General features: G+C 52.6%; 1 protein-coding gene across 1 annotated transcript in view; it reads right to left on the reverse strand.

Moving 5' to 3' along the window:
* Positions 1–886: 886 nt before the first annotated feature.
* The window catches only part of XXYLT1 (xyloside xylosyltransferase 1), a 69,308-nt gene continuing 44,375 nt past the window's right edge, over positions 887–25,819 (reverse strand). The window contains exon 4 of the mRNA XM_064516817.1: positions 887–2,273. Coding sequence (XP_064372887.1) covers positions 1,877–2,273 — 397 coding nt within the window. The 3' untranslated portion in view covers positions 887–1,876. The remainder of the gene's footprint in view (positions 2,274–25,819) is intronic.

The raw sequence follows: 25,819 nt of genomic DNA on the forward strand, positions 1-25,819 counted from the left end.
TTACAAAAACGCACGCAATAGTTTGCAACCTCCTATCAAGACAGCACAGAAGATTTTTTTTAAGGAGCAGAGATGCAGCATCCACGGCACAGATGGCTCCTTCTAAACAAGCCTCGACTATGGCGATAGATGATTTTCTTTTTAAATCCAGGTGCTACCTGAAAGTCTCTCACTTTGTGTTATGGGCCTGATTAGACTTCAAGGCCATCAGCATAAACAGTCCCACCAAGCTCCAGCTAAAGCTTTGTGCCAACACTCTGCTAAATGCAGAGTATAGCGAGGCAGCAAACACCTCTTAAACACAAAAGCGGTAGATACAGTGAGGATGAGTTATTGGCTGCATGGAGGTATAGGAGGCATGGTAAAATTGCACACATGTGCACACACCTGCACACTGAACGTGTCTGAACTGACTTGAATTGCTTGAGTGGCCTTGCCATAAAAACCCCAAGCCAATCAAAACCTTTCTCAACAGAACCAGGAGGAGAGGAGGGTCCTTCCTCCTCCTCCTCCTCATTGGAAACTACTGCCCTGGCTTACAGGATGCCAAGCCCATGAGATGGGAATTGATTTCTCTGAGCTGGTCCCGCAGGGGCCTCCCCGACACCATCCAAGCAAGAGAGCGCATGCAGCCTGCTCTCCTGGGCATGACCATCCCTCCAACACACAGACCAGGGGATCGACGTGTTTCCACCCAGACAAGGCTTGGACACACGCAGGTCTACGTGTGCAAAGGCACCGCACAGTCACCATCATCGCTGCCAGGAGCTATCCCTCTCTCACACGTGCAATACGTGAACTGAGTAATTTTATTGCATCACTCACAGACGTTTGATTAAACACAGTGGTAAGCTACGCAGGACACCATTTGCATCTGCCCAACAGATGTATATCAACTACTTTTTAATCATGATAAAAAGAACACAAAAACTTCTATGACACATGACTTTAGTTGTGCTGCAGAAAACCAGCCAAGTGTGTTTTACATCTGCAGCTTTATTACAGTACAAAAGGTTAAAGGCAAAGCTACAAAAATGAACCTATTTGTACACGCTCACCGAATGCTTTTAAGACAAGATACGGCAGTAAAGCTTTTATTGCTAAGAAGAACCAATGGAAGGCTTTAAAGCTCATCTAGCATTCAATTTTTGTTCGCAGGTAACCCAATTTAAAGCAGCTTTGTCAGTCTTTAAAACCCTTCTGCCTATCTGGAATGCTTCAAAAGGAAGATGACCTGAGGACAGTGTCTGCTCTTGAGACGGTCCAGACGGATGCTCTGCATGAGGTGCAGAAATGGGCCACCAAGGAATGCTAAAATGAAACCCCAACGGCCTAGCTGCAAACTCCTGTTAACCGTTAGATAACGCAGTGCTGCATAGCACCCACGGCGCCAGCACCCTCGGCAAGTGTGCAAAAGCAGCGACCACCTCAAAGCCCCTCAGCTGTCTCTAGCACTGCCATGTGCAGCCCCCAGGCCTGGGGGGGGGGGGGGGGGGGGAGTCAATGCTGGCAAGAGACTGTAGCAGAGATGGCACCACGGAACTGCCCAAAGTCACACGGTGAGCCAGTGTCAGAGTTAGGAATGGAGCCCAGGCAGGTCGACTGCAAGTGTCCCGCTCTAGCCACTAAACTGCACTTTCTCCTAGAGCGATGAGGCTATAGGTAGTGGGATAGTGAGCTCCTGGGGTCTCCAGGGATCAGGAATCCCTCTGAAATGCAGATCCCCCAGAGATGCAATGGATCAGGCTGGCCACCCTTCCAGAAGGACTGCTGGTGCAGCCACGATGGCTTTCTATGGCTCTTATACAGCTTTGTAGGAATTGTTGCAGTCACCAGCCAAAGGCAGGCAGATCTGCTTCCAGAGGAGGCAGGTGCCCTAGTCTTCAGGGATCGGGGTGTTGCAGTTCCCATGATAAATTTTGACCTCACCCTCACACTGGAAGTACTGGTCAAACACATCGCTGTAGCCATGGTCCTTCCACCATGTGCAAAGCTGCCGGTTCCATGTGCAGTCGAGCACGTGGAACAGTTCTGGGTGCTCCATCCCAATCATGGTGAAGAAATCCTGGTCCCCAAGGTGGCCCTTGAAATGGTACTTCTCTGTGAGCTTCTGCACCATGGCAGGCTCCAACAGCTGGTTGTAGAGCTTGGACTGCCTCATAGCTTCCAAGTTCAGGAGCAGGACACCGCTGTTGAAGCCAGGCAGCCCATCGGGAGGGGGCTCCCCCACTTTGGTTTGGGGGTTCTCACGGCGATACTGCCAGAACGTGTGCCTGGAGGAGGAAATAGAGTAACACTGGTGTCAGTGATCGCAGGGGAAAGAGCAGCCAGCTACAGTCTGTGCAGAGCTGGAAATTACTACCTAATGCACTCTGTGCACAACGCAGTCTCCTGCTCGTAGCATCCCCGAGAGCCCCCAAAACTAAAACCTCATGCTGGCACTTTAAATTTTTCACAACCAGGAAGGCATGCCAGGTACAAAACTGATGCCCATGAACCACTTCAAAAGGGGGGGCTGTTGGACCGTGTGGCTGCATCATACAGCCCAGACACCCTCAACCATGGCCTCGTGTGTCACGTGGGTCACATGGGAAGAGATATCTTGTCTTCTCTAAAACCCTCAGGTGACAGAAAGTTTTTCATTCCCAGGGCCATGACTCCATAGCCAGTTACCTTGCTCGCTAGAGCACTGAACTTACCATCCACCTGAGGGACCTCACAGTGCTCTCTTCTGCTAGCTGAAGTTATCTAATCTCCCAGTGCTCCACAGGCTGCTTTTTCTCTGTCTCCTTGCACAGGATATTGCCCAGACCTCAAATCATTCATGTTGCTGTCTTCTAAAGCCTCTTTTGTTTTTATCAACACCATTCTGATGAGTACACTGCACACAGGACCCTGTGACTGCTCACATGGCTGTGTAGAGAGATGAAACTGCATCCCTCATTCTTAAGTCAAATGACAAGACGTGCCTCTCAGCCAATAAATGCCAGGTCCTTACAGTCCTTTCCAGAGCCGTTGTCTTCCAGGATACATGCTACAAATGCAGGGCAAGGCACCCATTCGCTGGTCCTGGCAGTAGAAGCTAGCTTTTTGTTTTGCTGAAATGCACATTGTTTCAGTGAGCCTTATAAAGTAGGTCTAGTCTGTCTGCAGGACAGACTCATCCATTAGTGTGCAGCCTGCAAATGCTATTGGCACTTTTTGTTTCTCCCCAGATCACTGGTAAAAATATTGAGCAACAGTGGGCTGAACAGAATAAAAAAAAGTCTACCACACCAAGAAAGCTGTTCTTTTAACCACTAAACCTGTGATCTGCTTACAGTCCTTAGGACTTCTAGACAAGACCTGTTCTCCTTAGAGCCCTTGCTGACTCACATTGGCACTGCTGACCCCATGCCAGCCACATCGCCTGCCTTGTGATGGTCAGGTTAATGGACCGTGACTCTATGTCAGCCACGCACCCACGCAAGGATTTCCAAGCGCCTCACAAATGTCAAAGCAGTCCTGGTTCCTCAGCATCTCTCTTCAGTGAAACCAGCAGATGGAAAATGTCAGGGACAGAGCTAAGTTACTCTTAAAACCAAATATTAAGCCAAGGGTTTTCAGTGTCTGTTAGATACGGACACAGTACACATTTTCCAAATTCTCTGGCCCCTACACAGTACAGATCAGCCTTCCAACAACAGTCTTTCTTATCTTTGTTGCCCATTACGGACCCTTGGAAGGAGCCCATGAACAGGCTGAAACTCTGTTGGACAAGCTAATTGAAATGAAAATAGTAAAGGGGAACTGGCCACACTTTGCTCTCGGTACCTGCTGTCTCTCCGTGTCGCTCCAGCCTAGGACGCTGCCCCAAGCGAGACCCATGCTAAGGTGCTGGAATCTCTTCTGTTTGTTTAAGACGACAAGAAGTCATTAAAACTGACCCTCTAGCTCCAGCAGGAACTACAGCTATAGGAGCTCCCTCCAGAACAAGCTAAATCCCTTCTTGTTCCTGCCAAAAATTATCTCTGAGGCCCCACTAACACTGTTCCCATAGAGACCTTCAAAGCAGCATCCCATTAACGCAGCCAGTGGCCCTGTCGGCCCCAGCAGCCAGCTTTGAAGGTGGGCAGCGGCTCAGGGCCGCGATTAGCCCAGCCTGACTCCTGCGGCTTCCTGCAGGCACATTGTTTCACCCAGATACAATGCAGAGCTTTGCCGCGCGGCGATAGCACGGATTTGGTTAAACAAAGAGTCTGCTAAAGATAAACACTCGGCGAGCTCCAGCCGGAGAGGCGGGGGACAGCCAGCTCCCACTCAGCCGCAGCGCGCACGGGGACGCCACCCTGCGTGCCTGCACCGCCGGTCCCCTCCTGCCCGTGTGCCCCGCGGAGATAACCAGCGACGGAGCCATCCCGGAGGCCTCAGGGACCGCGCTCCTGCTTCAGCCACAGCGCGACCACTGCCCCGGCTGCCTGTGAGGGCCACGGCGTAATGCTGCCCGCAGCTCTCCGGGCAGGGGAAGGGACGGGAAGGAGGTCTGAAAGCAGGAGAAAAGATTAAATGACCGCTTTCCGCCCCGTGGCAGTCCTGCAATGGCACAAATCCAGCCGGAGCAGCTGAGGCAGTGCCAAAGCTTGCACATCCCATTTCCAGTGTGTGGGGCCGCCCGTCCCGCTGCCCGGCCGGCGGGCACTGCCCTCACCTCCCCTCCCGCGGCCAGGCGCCCGCAGCCCCACCAGCAGCGTGGGGCACGCATCCTGGCCCAGGACCTAGGACATGGCAGCCAGCAGGTCCCCTCCTAACAACGCGTGACTGCGGGACAGAGCATGGCATTTTCTTTGGACTCCATCTGGGACACCGCAGCTCTGGGGTTGCTTTTCGGGAGCCTTGGGTTAACCTGCTCTGCCACTCCACATTTTTATCAATGTTGTGCAGGAGCTATACGGCAGGGCAGCTGGGAAAACACGGCTTAGAAAATATCTTGCAGTGAACAGGATCTCAGCAGCACAGCGCACAGCATCGTTATCACTATTTGGTTACGGGGAAGTTCCAGCTCAAAGGTGGGCCCCAGTTCAAGGCTGTGCAAAAAGAAGCCTTGAAATAAATCTCTCAGATCAGCAGAAATATTTCTGAAAAATAATAAGAAAAAGGAATCCAGTGGCAACATTTCATTACCTAAATAAGCACTGCCTTCAGCATTTGCAGCCCTAGGAAGGCTTAGACGTAGCAGCTCTGGCAGACGCGATCCTGACTAGCTAATTTCCAGCTGCCAAGGAGAACAAAGTGGTGCAAGTCTAGAAATACACAAAAACTCAAGAAGGTGATTCAAATGGGAAAAATTCAGACTACCTAGGTAAGCAGCACAAAAATGTCTTTGGCTCCTTACTTCACCCTGGGGCAGCGAGCACACCCCACCATACCCACACAAGCCGTTCCCACTTGCAGAGACTGGGTTCACCCCATGCTCTTACCCAGGAGCTCTGGCTGGGGCCAAATCCACCCCCACAAATCATTTCTGTTCAGACGGAAAGCCTTCTGCCCCCGAGCAGCATCCTCTGCTAAAGGCCAGGCAGTCCGCAGAGCTTGCAATGCAGACGCCAGGCCAGAGGGTACCCGGAACCAGCCACGCCGACCTTGGAGGCAGCGCAGGGCTGCCAGCATCGCTCTCTCACCCCAGCCCAGACACTTAAGGCAAAGCTGTGCCATTTCTTTCTGCCTTGCTGTGAAAATGTCAGGGAGAGACAGTGCTTTGGTTAAAAAGAATAAACCAAGCATGTCTCTGGGTCTTGTCTGAATTTATCAGACACTGATCAAAGTCTATGTACGTACACGGAAACAGAGACTTGTTGGTGGATGTCTTCTATTTAACATACAAAGTTTTAATACAGTCGCATGTTTGAAAGGTGAAGCTGGAGTAATTCAGACATAAGAAGATGAAAAATTAGCCACTGGAACAACCTAGAGTCATATGGTGGATACTCCCCTGCTGGAAACTTTTAAATTAAAACTTTTCTTCTGAAAAGCTGTGTTCAATTCTAACAGGCATTAGCTCAGGGAGTCCGATGGCTTGTGCAGAGATCAGACAATTAAATCCAGCCCCCTGGTTTTTCCTCCAAATGCGCTGGGTCTTGAGAGGAGCCCTGCACCGGCGAGTCACCAGAGGGCTGCGTGACTGGCCAAGAGGAGAGCCAGGATCCAGCCACCACCAGGAGAACTACCCCAGCAGAGAACGGGGATCTATCAGTAACGCCCGTTGGGAGTACACTTCTTATTTCCTGATCAGGAGAACCAGAACCGTAACGCAGCATCACTTCCTTACAATTTTCCATTTAGATACTTTGGATTCGAAACTCTGAAATTCCTCATTTCCTTAAGGGTTTTATACTCCCCGCTTTTGTCTCATTCAGGATGGAAAGGGATTGTGAAAGTGCCAATTTCCCATGGAAGTAAGGCCCAATTTTGAACAGCTGCCTCCACGCCTGCCGGAGAAGGAAAGACGGAGGGCGGAGGAGCCACGGGCTCCCCACCTCCTCGAGCCTGAGGGCAGCAATGGTCACTTGATCTAAAGCACAGGGAAGAGATAAAAGGGCTCTGCCAGTGCAAAGAGCAGCTATGTCTTCAGGACAGACACCAGGGCACCACAAAGAAGACTTGTGGATGCCCACGGGAAACGGGAAACAAAGCCCGCCTAACGTGGCCTTAGACTGAAGCTCAACGTGCAAAGGCTGCATCCAGCCTCACACTCATCAGCCTCAGGGGCTGGTCCAGACACAGGGCTGAGCGCAACTGTGCAGCTCCAGCGGCTCAGCAGAGACTGGCTCAAGCCCATCTCTACATTTTCTGCTCTCTACATATTTCTAGCAATGCCGGAAAGCAATCCTTCTGCTCAAAAAATGATGAAAAAATCTGGCAGACGGGAGATGGTGAGAGCGGAGGGAGGTGCCTTTCAAACTCCAGAGCAGTGGGACTGACTATTTGTTTCACATTCCTATTTTCAAAAACATATGCTGTCCAAGCTGCTGCCAGGTTGCCTGGCAAGGGACTAAATTACAACTGCTGCAATCAGCTTGCTATAATAGGAAAAATGACACCGCCTCAGCTCTCGGCACCACCCAGCTGCTGGCCGTGTCTCCTGCCGCCAGCCGCAGGTCTCGGCCAGGCCTCCGAGAGGGCGAAAGCAGATCTGTATCGGATGACTCAATCAAGCTTTGAGCAGTGTCTCTTCCCAGCAGGTTATTCCATGACGGCTAATGCAGGTAAATACAGGAGCACTAACGAGGGGGAACAACATGCTGGGTTTTTGCAGGGAGAGGAGACAAACAAGCAGCAATTGTTTCGCAGCTTCCTCCCTGCCGGGCCAGGGCTGACACGAAGCCGTTCCCCACTTGCAGCGTTCTCTCCTTCTCCAGGACCCAGGGGAGAGCAGAGCTGGCCAAGCCTGCGCCCTCCGGGAAGGCAGAGTGGAAGAAGGAGTGGTGGTGCAAGAGCGTTTTCTCTAGAGGAGACGAGGCCCAGGGAAAGCAAACCAACTAGCCAAGCAATTATTCCGGCCTGTACCTCCCCTCCGCGCTGTCCTGCCTGGAATCTCCCCTCTGCTCCTGGTTCAAATTTTGACAAAATGTGGGAAGAAAATCCCAGGGGGCTGGTAAAGCTCTGCACGAGCTGCCAGGATCCAGGGAGTGGGCTGCCAGAAGCTATTGGGAACACGGCACACACGAGGCGACAGCTTTCCAAAAAGGAACTGAACCCCTGATTTGAGTCAATGGAAACGTCTCCCAGTCCCAAACTCCTGCAGGCCCCTAGCCACAGCAAGGAGACCTGAGAGGAGCTCTGGAGCAGCCTGGTCCCAGGTCAAGACAGTCCCTTAAGAGGGATGGTCAAGGTAGTGTCTGTGCTGCTAGCACGGAGGGGCAAAGGCCTCTGGGTACCTTCTGCCCTCCCCAGTGGATGTCACTGACCATTATAATCAACCTACCGACTGCTTTGGGGACAACCTGCTATTTTTCTTCTGTAATCGAACTGCCAAGTGCACAATTTTAGCCTGTGCTCTGTATCATGTTCTGCATGGGAAACAGAGCTTCAGGTGCTTTTCAATAGGGAAAGCACACATGGAAACATCTTGCAGTTCTGGAAAAATCACAGTTAGCAGGTGCTCCACAACAATGGGACAAGCCATGCAAAACACAGTTCCTCCAAACCACAGTAAAAGCAGAAATCAGTGACTCACGACATCCACACGGCAAGATGATTCCTCCATAGGCCAGATCTGGGCACTGCCTGAGAAGGGAGGATGATGCAGGAGGGACCGGACCTCTGTGCCCAGCACACGTGGGCTCTGCAGGCTGCACCCAGGGATGGAGGCTTCAGCATCCCAACTCTACCGGTGCTGTGCAGGCCGTCCCTCTGCACCGTGCTCCCTCCGGCTGCCACAGGGAGCTTCTGTCCAGAGCAGACAGCCCAGGAGGAATGGGAGATGCTGCCTTGGGACACTCTGGCAAGGGCCAGCAGCCTGCGTTTCTGCCCCCAGCACTCCAAAGCAAACCTGTTCGCCTGCAGGACTCAGTAGAGCACGCAGCACCCCTGGCCTGAACGGGAGAACAAGCAGCAGGCAGTACCCACGCTCCTGGGCTGCTGACACCAACGTCCCACGAAAAGCCTCCTCCTCCTCCACCCATCACCAGCTCGAAGCATGGCACAGGTTTGCCAGCTCAGCACCAAACCCGCCACAGAGGCTTTCAGGGCAGCGCTGCCTGCAGGGAGCCTGGCTGAGAACTGAACGCAGACCTGACTCACAACACCAGTAAGCTGCATTGCACAGTAAGGCTCAAGGGTAAGGTGGTTTCGAGCATCCTGTACCCGTGGAGGTGAGGCTTGTCCACGCAGATCAGCATGTCCACACAGGCCTCCGAGCGCCCGGGAGACGGGGGGCCATGGGTGCCGCAGCAGAGCACCGGCTAGCGCAAAGCTACGAGTGGGGCCACAGCAGCCCCGGCTGAGGCTCTGGGGGTCCTTTCCGCAAGGCCGCCAGCCCCAGCTGCAGAAAGCAGATCAGAAAGAGCCAGCTCCCGCTCGCCCGGCAGCGAAAGGCCTCCAGCAAAGGCAGGAAGGCGGCCGGAGATCCCTGCTATCGCAAGGACGAAAAGCAGCAGGAAACTGCTGGCTGGGAGGAGGGGAGAGAAAGGAAGAGAAGGCATTTCAGACCTTCGCTAAGCAGCACGCCAACTGTGGCCTCCCTTCAAGGGAAGGGAAAAAATGTTCCCAAATGTGACCCGGGGCCCCTGACACCGCGACAAAACACTGGGGAGTTTTGCCGGGCGGTCAGCGCGAGCGCCTGCCGGCAGCCTGACGTCCTGCAGTGGAGGGCTACCCCGCGCCGAGGGGCTTTGCTTTGAGGAGCTGTTTATAAACAGAGCCTGCATGTGCTAGGAAACATCTGGAGAGCAGCATTTCCAAGCATTCAAACGCAGGGTCCAGGCAGCCCAGATTAAAAAAAAAAAAGTATTCCACAAGGACTTCCCTTGCCGACCAAGCACACAGCCCTCCGGCCCGGCTTCCTCCCGCGCAGCCAGCGCCTGCCAAGCCATCGTCCCGCGCAGCCTCCATGCGCCGCGCCGCCCTCTCCGCCTCCGAAATACCCAGCCCCTTGCCGCCTTGCACGCTGGCAGCCACGAGGCCTGATGACACGGCGCTCAAAGCCAGGCTTCGAGGCAGAACTGTAATGCCGTGTTTTAAAATACCTTCTCGTAACGTCACTGAGAAGAGCTTCTGCGGAGAGACAAAATCGTTCCATGTATTACCCATTTTTGGCAGGTCTCTCTCCCCTTCTCGCACGGTGACGTGCAAAAGCCCGGCAAGGCTCCCGGGGAGCGCGGTGGGGCTGCTGGGAGCACCCCGCTCACCCACGGGATTAACTACGGCGCTAGGCACCTCCTGCCCTCGAGCCAACAGGAGGTTTGTTGTCAGCTACAAAAGGAGAAGCACCAGCGTTGAAGGGAAACCTGGTGGTGAAAAGGCCAGCAACGAGGCCTCCCAGGCTCTGTTCGGGTTGGGGGCACAGCCTCACTGGGAGATAGCAGCAAGCCCGTAAGCACGCTGGGCTCCAATCCCAGCAGAAACGTTAGCGTGGAAGAACTAGTGACCAGGAGGGCCAGTTACACGGGAACACCAGCTGCTGCAGGATCCCAACAGCAAGCACCCAGCACTGCTCTTGGGCAGAGCTAATGCAATCGTGCACCACGCATGTGCACCGCACACGCCTGACCAGTGCACACCGCTGATGCAATCCCTCTCCCCTTCAAAAGGAGGGAAGGGAAGGCCAGTAGCCATGCAATAAAATGATGAAAATTAAGAGACCTGGGCACAATAAACATTTATGGGCTACTAAACTTCTTGCTGGAGTTCACTGGTTTGACTAGAGCTCTTGCCTGTCCTGGCAGAGCTTGGGCCACCTGCAGACTGCCTGGCAGGGCAGGACACGTAGCAGCCGCAGCCCAGCGCCTCAAGGACATGCTTTGTCACTGGGGCCTCTCCTGTTGAGACCAGCGGCTCCAGGTCACGGGCTGCGGGTGCTTCGGGGACCAAGCCCTTCGCACGAGCCAGCCAAGCACGCTGTTCCTCACGCAGACGGGAAACGCGGGCTGTCTTCACTTTCTGTGCCCAGGTCAACAGCAGCCTTGCCAGCCTAAACAAACTAAAATAACAAGTGCACACTCTTGCTACTTCAAAATATGTTTTTAAATTACTGAGCCAGAAAATAAATGGATGGAGGCATTATCCCAACCTGTAGCTGCTGGCAAACATAGTCATTCCCATACAATGAGCAACGAAATACAAGTGCACCACACTCCTCTGCTCTGTGCCACTGCCAAAGCACCTCTGAAGCTGGTAGGAGGCTTCCCTGCAAGGCTGTGCTCACTCCGCACCTTGAACTTTTCCCAAGCAAGGTGCAAAGAGCTGAGCTGGCTTCTTGCTCCAGCCCTTCAGCCCCTCGCACCTGACTGCGGAGAGCAGCGTATCTCGGGGTGGCCAGGCTGCTCAAGGCCCCTGGAAAGCTGGCTGAGCATGCTACCGGGAGCCCTTAGCCCTAAGCTGACTCTGGGAACCACGTTCCTCTTTTCCCTTCCTCCATGGCCCATCACGCACAGCTTCCCCAAGCATGTTACAGCACAGGGAGGCTTGGGGCCAGGCAGCAGGTCGGACGCAGGAGTGCTCACGCCCTCACCGTAACAAGGGAACCACAGCCCACACTAACGCAGCACTGGGAGAAGGCTTGACCCACAAAGAGGTCAAAACTGGACAGAATCAGACAAAATTAAAGCATAAATGCTTCTGAGCTTAAGTGCTTAGTGGGGGCCTGTAAGCCAACTCAGGAGGATTACACGGATGGGGGGCAGCTCCAGCCAGTCTGCACCACTTTTCTGCTGATACTGGAGAGTTTTCAGGGGAACTGTAAAAAACATTCTTCTTCTCCCTGCTGTTAATAGAGTTGACATAAGGAGGGTGCATCCAGAAGGCTGTTTGCACCAGTTCAGGCAGGCTCGCATGGCTCTCGGGAGCTCTCATGAAGCAGGGAGGAGCGACAAGGACCCAGCTGCCATGTGCACCACAGCCTGGGGACCCGCGCCGAGCAGAGCTCTTTCCTCTCCCCATCCGTGAAAGAAGGACAATATAATCCTTTGTGAGTTTGACTCCTTCCAAGGTGGCCGGTGATGTCCTGGCAAGGCACATGCATGCCTCACATTGCTTTGATTCCTGACTCCGGACCCCAACAGCATCTAGTGGCAGCAAGATCGGCAGGTTCACTAGGCAGCGTGACAAAATTATTCTTTTTTTTCCTCTTTGAACATGCTGCCTTTTGCATTCACTGGTCTATGTCAGCAGGAGACATACCACTGCCGCAAGTGCAGGTGTAATGAGGTACAGCACTGCTCACAGCACGGCTATTTACTCTGCTCCTTCCTGGTCATACCAGCATGCTCCAGGGACCAGAGAGAGCTGTTGTGCTCCAGAGGTCCCCTATGGTGAGGGCAGCAGTTTGCCTGCTGATGCACTCATTAATTCAGCAGTACGGCTGCATCGTTCAAGTCATTTCCACCACCAGGCATCATTCTGCAAGCACCTGCATGTCCACTAGCTTCAGCTCTCCTTCCCTGGTCTCATCTCATGAAGGAGAATGCCATTAATGCGAATGCAGTCCTCACACCATGGGTTACAGTGGCCTGTACTGGCCACAATGGCTTTCATTCAAATGAGAGCCATAATCTGAAGTGGGTGCTGCCCTTATGGGGAAAGAAGATAAGTATTTTAAATGGAGAGGGAGACATAAAGATGCTGATCTGTGTATTAGAAATAGACACCAGAGGCACACAGCAAGGCTGGTGTGCTCAGCTGCTGGTTCTCATTTGCAAGAGACTGGTTTCGCAGTGAGCACAAGCACGGTGTCCTTGCCAAGCACTCTTTCTCTTCCATGGGGAGCAGCCCACATGCCTAAGAACATGAAATGTGGAAGAGTCTGAAGAGATGCAGAAGCCCCTGATTGGAATCAAACATGAAGTGCCTCAAAGCAAGATGGCTACACATACTGAATATCAAACTTTTTAAGCGGAGCCCAACACAGAAGTATTTTTGCCATTTCGCCTGCAAACTGGGCAATGCGATGTGCAAACATTCAAGCCTAGCTGGCCCTTTAAACCTGTTCGTATCCTAGCAGAAAGATGTGCATTTAACTCATCACTGCTTTCTGTAAAGAAATAAGTTCTCCCTTTTGGCTGGATAGACGTATAGGAGCTGTGACCATTCCTTGTTGCCAAACTGACGGTGGATTTCCCACCTTATCCTCAGTGAGATGTGAGAGTGTGGTCAAGAAACCTCCCTGGGGCCTTCTCCTCTCCTTTGCTAAATGCAGCTTGCAGCCAGCAGCTCCTGTCCCCTTACCTACACTTAGTTTCACTGACATTATCTCCTGGAAAATGGCCATTTCCCCTTCCTCTACCTCACCACCACTGAAAAGCAAATGCTGCAGCCAGAATAGGCTCTTCCAAGTTTCTACTGCAGAAGGACGGCACAGCTGACCTTCTCCAGTGCAGAGCACGGCCTCCGAGCCAGCGCTGGGCAGGCAGAGCTCTCGAACGGGGCACAGACGGTACCGGCACTCCACCTCCAGGAGCGGAGACCTGGCTTGGGTAATAAAAGCAAAACTCAGCCACGGGGAAAGGCCTGGGATGTCTGTCCATCTGGGCTAAGGAACGAGTCAAATGCAACTTTAAACATACGCTGGTGTAAGTGTGGCATGAACTCCTGGCACAACAGAGACTTGGTCTCCTGCAGATCTGCTCCAAAGTCCCTTGCGAAGACAAGATCTTCCCAGCTCTGCCTGCCAGGGCCTCTTCCAGCCTAATCCTGGCTGCAGGAAGGGCTGACAACAGGCGGGTATTTTGATTACAAGTAGGAACCCTCGGGGGCTGTGCACAGAGCAGTCACCGTAGCCATTACTGCCATCACACATACGCTTCCCCATCCCTCCAGGGCACCTGCCAGACCTAGGCCAGGCAAGAGCAGTCCTTATTCTGGAGAAGGAGCTTTTGTAACAAAGTCGCCCTTGTTGCTAACTGCTTATTTCCCTTGTGCAAATGTTAAACCCTTTAAGGAGCTGAGGGGGTAGGTTCAGTACCAGCCTGGTCCAGAGCGTCTTAGCCAAAGCTGAGCAGCTTGTGTAACCCAGGAAATCCTAGCTTCACTTTTCCAGGGAACATGATTCACCCAGGGATGTGCAACAGCCTCATCAACACAGTCGTACTCAGCCCCCCCTCTCCAGAAAGAAAAATGTCACCACGAGGCAAAGCAACCCTAATTCCCAGGTACCAGCAAGGGAAGGAAGAAATACAGTTAATCTGCACACTGTCATGGCCTCAATGTCTCTCTGACACATCGTTTTCTCACAGACGACAGGGTTTAGGATCGGGGGCCAATCCAGACGTGAAGGGTCCCCACCAACACCTTGCTCTTACCTGGGAACAGCTGAGAGATGGATCTGCTGGGGCTGGAGACAACACAGATCCCTGCTTTGGGATACCAACCTCTCTTGCCTTACTTGAGAGAGGGACAAAAGTCGGGGGATGTCGAAGAAGGCAGACAGGACAAGATTGTGGATTTGCAAGGATGCCTGGGGCATGCTCCCCGCCGCCCCAAGACTGAACTGAACATGTTTCTCGCTGAGCTTTGTGTGCCGCAGCCACAAAACTAGTATATATAGCTGCAATCTCCAAATGACACCCACCAACTGCACAGGAAAGCCCTTGCCTCAAGCCACTGAAGGTGCTTCAGAAGGCCATGCCGGGTAGTCAGGCTGCAAATCCAAAGCATCCCCAGGCTGACACTGCTCGCAGCAAGGCCAGTGACCAGCGGAGGAGGTGGCTCGGAGAGGTTTGGGGTGCAGCCGAACTGCAGGCAGCAAGCCTGCTGGGACACATGGCTCCACCAACACACACCATGCGCCTCCACGCCCCAGGCGCTGGAGCCCAGAGGTCAGTGTCCAAAGGAGTTTCGGAGAAGGGGTCAACGGCAGGAGGAGATGGCAGCTACACTCAAGCACCAAGCCAGCAGGCAAGGCAGCAGCCACAAACAGCACGCGGTAGCAAAGCAGTGGCAGGATACACCTGCCCCATGCTGGCAGGGCTGGGGTCAAGACACGTGAGCCCTGCTGCCCCAGAAGACCACAGCTCCGCACCAACACGCTCAGCACAACCCTGTTTTCAGCAGGGAGAGAACACAGGCATTTTGAGAAGGAAGGAGCAAAGGGCTCTCCAGTGAGCCTGGCTGAGTGAGCTCAGTGAACTGGCCTCCAGTGAGCCTGGCATGAGGCAAGCGCCAGGAGAGCTGCCCCAGCTTGGGCTTCCAGCCACACCCAGCAGCTTCCACCACACAGGCGTCCGCGCGGCACAGATGCCACTAGCCCAAGGGGCTGCAAGGCTCAACCACTGCCCTGCTGAACCAAATTGATTCTTCCAGCCTGGACAAACTCTCCCACCTCCAATCCGCTCCCGTGGAAAACACTAAGGAATTAAAGGATTAAGATACTCAATGAGACATCAATAACTCCCTGATAAATGCCTCATGTAATGCACAAATTATGTATGGCAATGGTCTCTACCAGAAGACAGTCAACATGCCAAACCTTTAAAAGGCCTGTACTTGTGAGTAGGAAATTGGCTCTTGGTGATTACATTTCTGCATGGACTTAACGATCCAAAAATGGACGCACTTTAATGGCTGATTAGTAACAACAAGTGCAGCTCATTATTCAGTGATTAATAAAACTGAGTGCAGTGTTCTCTTCTATCAAATATGCAAAGCACATGCTGTCCTGCTCAGGGTGGTGCTGGCTAGGAACGTGCTGTCCTCGCTCCTCTCCCCGACCCGGGAATAGCACACTCGGGCAGCTGTGCTGGAGGGCCTGCAGCCCCGTGCAAGGCCGGCCGACCCGTGCCCGCTCCTTAGCATGATCCCACTGTCCCTGTGCTGCATCTGCCGTTTGCCCTGGCCCCTTCGTGTCATGCTGTTCCAGCATTGGTCCCTGCAGTCAGGAGCCCTCACAGAAGGCATCTGGACAGCAGGGCATTTGCCATAGAGGAGAGGTTTTACAGTTCTGCGGTGCTCAGCAAAACCTGCCTCATTGCCGCGGGCACTGCCTAGGTGATGTGCAAGAGGAGCTGTGGTGTTTGCTGGAGGTGCTGGGATTGCTTCCACCAAAACAGCGTGCAGCGCAGTTGTGCCAACATGAGGCAAGGGCTCAGCTCTTCTGCCTCCCAAGCTCTCAGTCTCACCTAGGAAGGTAAAACCTTTGCTGTGGACACCAAGCTCTGCCAGTGCATGCCGCCCTGCGAGCACCGTGCCTGTGGCACCCAGCAGCAGCAAAGAGGATCTTCATGCTGAGTTTGGGAGCAGGTCAAGTCCCTACCCCACAGCAGGGCAGAGGCCTGGAGGAAACCGCTGGCAGCCTCGGGCCTGCTCTCTTGGAGAGCAGGGAGTGCCTCAGCCCAGCGGCAGGACGCACTGGAGCATCCCTGGAGCCTGAGCAGTCTCCAAATCCCAAACCCGACCTGGCTGCCATACCCCAGAGGCGGTCTGCCTCCATGGACAGGCAGAACCTGCAGCCTTCATGTGTGCAACTCCTCCGAGGCCACACGATGCCAACACAGAGGAGACCTATGCAAGAGACATAGGAGCTGTGTGATCTAAGGGATGATTCCTCAACAACCCTCAGGCAACCTGTTGGGTAAAATCTACCAGCTGCATAGACCCAAATTCTCCTTTAAGACTGCACAAGCTGAGCCAGCAAAGCCTTTTCTGAATCAGCCAGCTCCTGCAGAAGCCTGCTGCATGTGATGCTGGCCTGGCAGGACTGCGTCTGGGGGACACATGCCAACCTCTGAGAAAGGGGTAAAGCGTGTGCTGCCATGCAGCGCTGGCTGGTGGCCCTCCGTGAGAAGGGGGGGATTCAGCAGTGCAGAGCCATCACACGGCAGGCAGCAAAGGAGGCTTTAAGGAAGTGGCGGCAGCAGCAGCAACGATGCTGTCATGGCTCGGGGTGGAGGCTCACCCATGCTCATGTTCAGCATGAGGCACCTGCCTGGCTGGGACCTACAGTCGCAGAGACACAGGTGCTCACAACAGGCAGTCACAACCAGCTTCTCGTTTTTTGTACACAGACTGAAACACAGGCTCTTCCCCGCAACCTTTTAGTGCTCAGTTACAAATTGAATCCACTCACAAGGCAGAAACAATTCACCACTGGATTTAACAGCTGCAGTGCACCAAAGTATGAAAACCTTTCCTTGGGACCCAATATGGGTCTTCGAGGCCAGTGACCCTTATCACCCTCAACGTTTGCATCCCACTCCTGTGCTAAAATCACCCTAATAGGCCTGGGACCATAAATCACACTGTCTGGGTTAAATTGGTTTCCTTCCTTTTTTAGATCAAATGCCATTGGAACAAACGGCAGCGCAGCGAGCTCAGCCACGTGAGTCAGACTGTCCGCTCATCCGGCACTGCAGAAGGATGGAGTGCTGCTCATTCACCGGGGCACTCTAAAATACTGCAGGCCTAATTATTTTCAAAATGACAGATTTCTGTAACAACATGGAAAGGACACTGCTCAGGGAGTGCTATCCTGCCTGCCTAGTGACTTGGGAGCATTAGCAGCCTCTGTGTCAGGAGGGATCTCCTGGGCCCACCTGTGCCTGCAAGCAGGATTCACAGGAACAGGGGAGATATTCGCACTTCGGAGATGCTCAATGGTTGCTGCAGGAAAGGCCTCCATCCCGGCAGGAGGCCCTTGCTCCAGAGCACAGCTGTCTTTGCTCACACAGCAGGCCACGTCCTGAAGCCTGGCTGCAAAAGCAGGCGGCAGAACCTACTCCCATACCGCGTTTTCAGCCTCAGCCCAGCAAGGCTGTGCTATGAACCTTGTGTGGTGCCTCTCAGCCCAGTCTTGCTCAGCCAGCAAGGGCCCTGGCCACACTCCCATGCCAGGAAGGGGCCCTGCCTGTACCGCTCAGCATAGCCTACCGCAAAGTACAAAAGGAGGCGTCTCACCAGCTGGTTCTGCTTGTGGACAGGTCACCGGACCAGAGCTCGGGAGCTGCTGTAGTGGAGCCTCACCACCGAGAAGAGCTGCCACAGAGCTTCAGAGAGCAGACACGTGTTCAGGGAATCTCTGGAAATGGTGCTGCCATGGCAGCATTGCCTGGAGCTTCCCCTTTAAGAGCTGAGCACACCAATGCACGGCTTCAGAAAACATCCCAACTATGCAGCAAAGCCTATTTCCTGCTGTTTGTTTGTTTGTTCCTCCATCAAAGGGTTTCAGCTCTTGGAAATTACTTCTCCACCAACCGCTGGTGAGGAAGCCTTTGCTGTGAGCAGCAGTCAGCTGCCCTTCGGCATCAGGTCCTGCCAGCCAGAGCATCCCCATCTCCTCCATGAGAAATGCCTGAGGAGCAAATGGAGTTTGGTTGCAAAGGGCAGGCCAGAGGCTATTCGAGGCTGCCCCAAGATCCCTCACACAACTCCTTTGTCTTCTGGGCCAGCCATGGCTCTGGGGGGCTCTGGGTGTGGCCCAAACAGAAATTAGGGTTAGGGTTAGGAGAGAGAGAAATCCTTGAGGGGCAAGCAGAGTGGGGTTGCAAAGGGCATGTCAAAGGAGATGCAAGGCTGCACCAAGATCCCTCCCATGACTCCTTTTTCTTCTGGGCCAGCCATGGCTCTGGTGGGCTCTGGGTGTGGCCCCAATAAAAATTAGGGTTAGGGTTAGGGTTAGGGTTAGGATTAGGAGAGAGAGAAATCCTTGAGGGGCAAGCAGAGTGGGGTTGCAAAGGGCATGCCAAAGGAGATGCGAGGCTGCATCAAGATCCCTCCCACGACTCCTGTTTCTTCTGGGCCAGCCATGGCTCTGGTGGGCTCCGGGTGTGGCCATGCCAGATATTAGGCCTAGGGCTGGGCTCAGGGTTACAACATAGAGAAATCCTTGAGGGGTAAGCAGAGTGGGGTTGCAAGGGACATGCCAAAGGGGATTCGAGGCTGCACCAAGATGCCTCCCACAACTCCTTTGTCTTCTGGGCCAGCCATGGCTCTGGGGGGCTCTGGGTGTGGCCAGCCATATATTAGGATTAGGGGTAGGGGTAGGGGTAGGGGTAGGGGTAGGGGTAGGAGAGAGAGAAATCCTTGAGGGGCAAGCAGAGTGGGGTTGCAAAGGGCATGCCAAAGGAGATGCGAGGCTGCACCAATATGCCTCCCATGAGGCACGTCTGGATGCAGATGCCAACTGCGTGACACCATCCTCTAGGCACTGGAATTGAGAAGTTCAGAAGGTCAGGACAAGCTGTATTGGTAAAGTAACAGATAGGTGCTCACCTGACATGCACTGGACTTGCATGGTATGATCAACAATAAAAACCCACAGCAAAACCTTGCAGGATCTTGCAAAGGAGGACCACCATCCCATGAATGCTCTTTGCAGAATAGTGTCTGAGTCCTTAGATGGAAAGCTTGAACCCTATCTTGGAGAATCCCAATTGCCTTACCCAAACACACAAGAGAGTCTTGACTGTTGAAAAAATCATGTTTGTAATGCCCAAAATCTCAAAAGGGACAGTAATAGTATTAATATCATTAATAGTACTAATGCTAATCAGTATGCATTTGTGGGTATTAGATCTTGTCAAATTTATCCATTGCTTTTAAGATATATTCCAAGTTTGGTTGGTAATGGGAATATAAGCACAACAGATCCTATATTAGTGATGTACATGGATGTAGACAACGAAACAGCTTTACCTTCCAAGATAATTTTTTCTCAGAAAGTAATGCTAACTTTCTGAAATTGATTCTGCTGCCAATTCCTAAAGGTTCGGCTTGTTCTGTAATTTTGGCTTTTTCTCGGTAGCAATTGCCAAAGATTCCTTAGACCCATCCTCTCCCTCACATCAAGCAGGAGCACTCACTGCAAATCAACTCAAAGACTCAAAATGACTTATAACCTGGTGTGCAAAGGCGATGTGCTCGGCTCTGGCTTGCCAGGATGGTGTGCGGGCTGCTGCGAAACATCACTGCTCAGGGCAGCAGCAGCATCACCACACCTGGTGGGACACAGCAAAGGCCAATTCTCCTGCAGAGAGTCTTGAGAGAGACAGAGCCCATCATGGCAGGCAGCTTCCTGCTCTTCCAGGATAAAAGCAGTTGGAAAAGAACAAAGCTGTCAAATCAGGGCAACCTGCCTGTGTAAGGACTCCATAAAAACAGAGGAGACACGGGGTAGGAGGACAGGTCCTCTGAGGATGGTTATCTCTACCTTCAGAGCTTGATCCCAGACAAGCAGTCTGCTAAAGCTTATCTGCTGCTTCTCTCTAGTTTTACTCAGTGACTGTTTTCAGGCAACTGTCACAAAATGTGTAAATCTTAAAAACACCACCACTGTCTTAACTGAGACCCGGGGAATTCAGCAACTCCACCTTGCTGGCAGCTCTCTCGATTTTTTTTTTTCATCTAGAGAGAAGGTACAGGATGTACTGTGTTGGCCCAGACAGGCTAAAAGCCCAGTCTGGCTGAGGATTCAGCAATAGTCTGCTCCGTGCCCAAACTAATTCTTTCCCTCGTTTAAATGTCTGACAAACTGACTTAATACAGTTGCCACTTAGCTTCCAGCAAACATTAAACACTCAAAGTGACAGGCCTCAAGGTAAGAAGGTTGTACAAAGTTGCTTCCCTTCACTAATGGACTGCTGCGAGGTATTTTACCAGCTCTCATGGCTTCTGTCTGAGTCCTGGTCAGGCTTCTGGCTTATCGCAGGAGCCCTAAACCCAGCTCTTCCTCCTCAACGTGTCAAAATATCCAAGTTCCAGCAGGTCAACACAGACTTAACCAGCTCCAAATAAAAAGAGCAGACACCCACAAACTACTTTGCAGAGCAGGAGTGCCAGTAGCAGTGACGGATCTGCCTCACCCCAGGGGCAGCTGGGCTGGGGAGGAAGGGGGGCTGCAGCCCAAGCCCTGGTACGGGTGAGCACAGGCAGAAGGGCATGAACAAAACCCGTATCACTCGGTACACAACACACCTACTGCATCTCCTAGACAATCACTGCTTAAAACAAAGCTTCTACTCCTTTCCCTTTCCATGAGAAAATGTCCTATTCAAGCTCTTCCTAGATTTCAGTTTAGGCAGAAGCAAAGACCAACTGCTTTGTAGCCATAAAAGGATCCAAGTGTTGGTCCTTTGTAGTCTGTAGCTGTCCCTTTGATGTAGCTATCCCTTCCTGCAGGACAGACTGTTATAATTTCCAGCACTGTGGATTTCCAAGATGCCTCAGGCTTTAATTAGTTTCTTCTCATCAGGTACAGCAGTAACAATCTCACCTGACAGCAGAAACGAAGACAGCAACCACCTGCGCAGGCCCAGCTATGGCCCGGGACTGGAGGAGGACTGAGACCACTGGTGGGGTCCACCACCACGGGAAGCCTGCAGGTACCAGTCAGGCAGCTCTCCTGGGGCACCTGACCATGCTAGCTTGAGCCTGGGAGCAAAAGCACCTCTGCGAGGTCCTGCGGGTTAGGGTGGGCAGAGCATTAAGTTCCTAATCCCACAGCTCAGAGCAGAGCCAGAAGCCAAGAGCCCTGAGGACCCAGCTGCAACCCCATGTCACTGTGCACCCCAGTGCTCCTCGGCCCGTGCCACTTAGATGCAGAGAGGATCTACCAGCTCCCCTTTGCCAGCAGGACACTCTTCTCTAATGAGACCACCAAAGTGAGAGAGGTGTGGGGCAACACTCATGGGTCCCAAGCGGTGAAGGTGCAGGCTGCCAGACTGCACAGCCCAGCCCAGGTGCCTCTGGGCTGAATAGCCACTGTCTTTTCCCGGCGTTCTCCTGCTGCCTTCCCCTCCAGCCCCTCCAACAGGCTCTTTGCTGCAGCCTGGCCAGGCTGTGCAGGCAGCAGTACCAGCTTCTCCTGCAAAGAGCCTCTGAACAGGATCAGATGCTTCTGCAGAGGCTTCAGGAGACACTGCCTCTGCTAGCCCCCAGGAAACCCTGTTGTCTGCACCAAGTGCATGAACAATATAGGCTGATATGGTCAAACTCATCAGTCAAGGCTAACACAACACACGCTACTGTCCAGAAGAAGTGAGTTACTCTGGGACACATCCTGCCGCAGGCACAACACGCTTGTAGCCAGATCTGAGCTTCCTTACACCGTCTTTTGCAAACCACCAGCACAACCAGCAAACTTCACTCCTAGGCAAAGAGATGGCTATAGGATCGGCTTCCAGGTCCCTCCCCTGCAATCTCCCCATGGCACATTGTGCTCTGTACAGCAGTGCAGCACTCCACGCAGCCCTGGGATGTCCTCCCCAGCTGTGGAAGACGGTGCGCTTCCCCCAAGGCTCCACTGAAGGATACCTCTGTTCCTCCCAGTGCCAACGGCAGCATGGCAATGTCAGCAACGACACAGAAACCACATCTCTGCTGGATGAAGCAAAGAGGCTGGGTAGCTGTCAGGATGGGAGGGGGGAATGTAGTGCAGCACGCTAATGTGATGTCAGTCTGTGGCTGCTGAGAGCAGCTGTGTAATCAATACCACCCCCCTGCCCAGCCTCACACGCCATCAGTGTGACCAGAGGGATCTTTTACCAGGAAAGTTGCTAAGAATCAGGTTTAAGCTCTGCCTTCTGTAATCAGAGTTTTCAGAACATTTTTGGGAGCGCTGCAATGTTTCCCCATTCCATCCATCTGCAGCTCTCAGCTATGGGGCTGCTTCAAAACTGGGAGGTTTCTCGCTTTGGCTCCTGCTAGTGCTCAGCTGCGGTGCCTGGGGACAAGCACTCCCCAGAGGAGAGCTGGCAAGGATCCCCTCAGGGCAGGCCTAAGCAGCAGGTTCTTCACGTGGATGTCCTCTCCATGTCTTGATGGAGACCAGTGGCGTGCCTGTATTCATGTGAAGTGCACCCAGTCCTAGCCTCATGTATGATCACGACTGGCAGCAGGCTGATCCACATAAGCCATGGTTTACCTTGGTCCCATTCGATCCCACCCAGGCAAGCACAGCAGCTTTGCTCTTGGCACTGGAGCTCAGAAGGGAGCATGGTCCCTTCTGGCCCTCAGCACTGGCTGTCGTGCCCATGCACTTCCTTGCATGGAAAGCTGTTTGGATTTGGAAATCAGAATTGCTCCCACTGAAGCATGAATACCTGGCCTTGGCTTTGATCCCAGGCAGCAAGTCCTGCTGCTCCTAGACCAAGCAGTACCAGGAATACCAGCCTTGTCCTGGCCACTCAGTGCCTAGCTACACCTTAAGAGAGATGTCATTTTGGTTACCCCTGAGTATGTGTTCCTTCTTCCACAGAGCAGTCACAGTTATGTCAAGTATCCATGGAGACTCTGACACCGACAGACAGTCAAAGCTCCTTGGGGGTCTAATGTGCCCTGCTAAGCTGCTCCCCAGACCAAACCTACATCAAGTGCACTCCCTGGAGACAGTGAGTTTACCTGGCCCTCTGATAACCTGCTTTGAATCTGCATTTGCGACATTTGCCTGCATGTTTCTTAGCTGGCTTGCTGTCTCCAGAGCACAGGAGGATCTGGATTTCTGAATTTGTTCAGGATCTGGCACAGAAGCCCTGGTGCAACATAAATATTTATTAAGAGCATCATCATCAGCCCTTTGTAGTCTGGTGAACAGGACACTGGCAGCACCTTTGACTAGCTGAAATGCTACAGGAAAGTCACTGAAGGGGACAAAAGGATTTTTAATTAAGATTATGACTTTGCAGAAGCACTTCCTCGCATGGAAAGCTTTTTGGATCTAACAAACTTCAGATGCAGATTTTAATCTTTCCATCAGAATTGCTCCCATTGAAGCACGAGTACCTGGCCTTGGCCTTGATCCTACGCAGGCAGACATATGAGCAGACATATGTCAGTGCTGTGAAGAAGCTCTGTCTGCAGGCCAGCATGCACACTTCATCCTGGCAAGAGGCACTCTGTGAGGGAGCAAAGGTTTGCAATATGAGGTGGTAGTGCTGCCACAGAAAGCCCACAAGCGTGTAAGAGCCTAGGGCACAACCCTGGGTGTCCTCAACTCTCTTGGAAGTGGAGGGCAATGGAGGGTGCTCAGCCCCTTGCAGGATGAAGCTCTGCCTGTTGCCTGTTCCACCAAGATGTTGACAATCCTGTATCACCCGTAACACGTATCACCCGTAACACGTATCACCCGTAACACGTATCACCCGTAACACGTTTGACCCATGGACTGAATACCAGTTTGTCTGCTGCAGCTGGAAGAAAAACAAACATGACACAAACAGCTTCGGATCTTAGTCTGATGTCCACACGAGATGTGGACTCCAGCAACCTCTCCCTCAGCACCCAGGATCACTGCATCTTGGCCTCTGCCAGCCGGTCCACAGCCAAATGCTGTCTGTGAGGGCAAGGCTGAAGGATGATCGACGTGCAGCTTCAACACATCACCAGCTACAGGCTTTTAGCCCCTATGTGGAAGCTACCACTATATAAAGGCCACTCAAACCGATCCTAACAGACCTGAAGAAACAGACCAGCCCCAGACTGTGCAACAATTAAGCCCCAGCATTTGTGTTGCAAGAGGGTCAGGAGACCTTTTTACTCACAGAAATACATTCATCCAAGAAAAACAGCACCCGGGCATTGTTTCAGCATGAGTCAATGAATGGAAACAGTCCAGTGCCATCCTGTTTTGCTGTCCGGAGGTTTCCCCCTACCTTCAGGATGTGCAAGCAGGCTCTGGGACATTTCCTATTTGCTGTTCTTTTACTATTCCATTTCCCGAAAGCATTTGTACCCAGTGCTGTTCAGCGCACCAGCCCAGAAGCTGAGCATTATCCAGTCCCAGCCTATGCCTGAAAAGTATAGCCTACAAAAAAACAGCAAAAAGGCAGCTGGTGGGAACAGAACTGCCTTCTAGAAAACGGTGTAACACTTATAAAATACGCCTGCGTGCACACATACACTTCCTCTGACGGGCCACGTAGGTAACAAGCATTAAGACTGAGCATCTAACACAGGGAACTGGGTTGATCTAGATCCATCATCCCCATCACTGTGGAGACAACGGAAAAAGGCACATAGACCTTTCACAGGTAGTGACCAGCCTGCCTTGCCCACTGAGGATGCCAGTCCAGAGCTCTGTAAGCACAAAGGCCCAGGAAAGCTCTGAGCTTCTTCCTGATTTGCTCTGCACTTTGCCCCACATTGGCCAGTCTGCTTTTAAGGCCTCTGTGTTAAATGTGCTCCAGTACAGCCCTGGTTCACAGCCACAAGACTGCTAGCAAGAGTGCACCTCCCTTTCCGCAGAGTAAAAACATTAGGGCACAACCCTGGTCACAATTTACTGCTTGGGAAACACCTCCTGATTTTTTTGGGGGAGCAGATTCCAGGACACTGGCATCTCTTAAAACTGCAAATCTGACCACATCATACTGCTGGCTCTGCTGGAAACTTTTTCACCCCAGTGAAGATGCAAACACTGGGATAAAATTCCCCTGGGCAGAGTTGGTATCTGAAGGCACTGCGCAAAGTGGGAAGGAAAGCACAAGTGGCAATCAAGGGACCCACAAGCCACCCCGCAGCCCACCAGTGCGCCGCAAACCTGTAACACTCCTCCACCCCCACAATCACTTTTTCCAATTGAGGCTTCAAACCTGTGTATGTGGTGAAACACATGGCTGGAGCTGGCACCTCTACTTCACACATAAAACACATTTTTATGTTGCTTAGGGTATAAAAATAGCAAAGATTTTTACAAAGACACTCACGCTTTGTCAGCTTGTGTTTTTGTCTTGAAACCTTGTTAAAAGAGAGGTGCAAGTCTAACAACATGGAAGGTTCTGCAGGAGGGAGAAGCTGCGCTCTCACAAGGCTCCTTCCACACTGGGTGATTTGATGACAAGAAACAGTAGGCATTTGCTTTTAAATAAAGATAAAAAACAGCACAACAAGATAACACAACATAGCCCAAACTGACTGAGAAAATCAAAACTGCAACAACAAAAAGTTCAACCAAGAAACGAAGCATGTAAGGACTGTTATTACTCGGCTTGTTTGTACCCACCATCTGCAGCAGGAGGTTGGGGAGGACGGGTTCAGTTCAGGTTACAGATATTCACTGGACGACAATGTTCAGCCCTGCGATCCCATGCCTTGGCCCCTGGCAGGCTGGAGATCTCTTCCTTTAACTGAACACCCCAAAGCTTATTTCACTAACCTCCAGCCATGCCCTGTTCCACTAACCACATCCAGAGAGCTGGCCACC

This window comes from Dromaius novaehollandiae, chromosome 9 (assembly GCF_036370855.1).
Source record: "Dromaius novaehollandiae isolate bDroNov1 chromosome 9, bDroNov1.hap1, whole genome shotgun sequence".
In the NCBI taxonomy this organism is placed as follows: Eukaryota; Metazoa; Chordata; class Aves; order Casuariiformes; family Dromaiidae; genus Dromaius; species Dromaius novaehollandiae.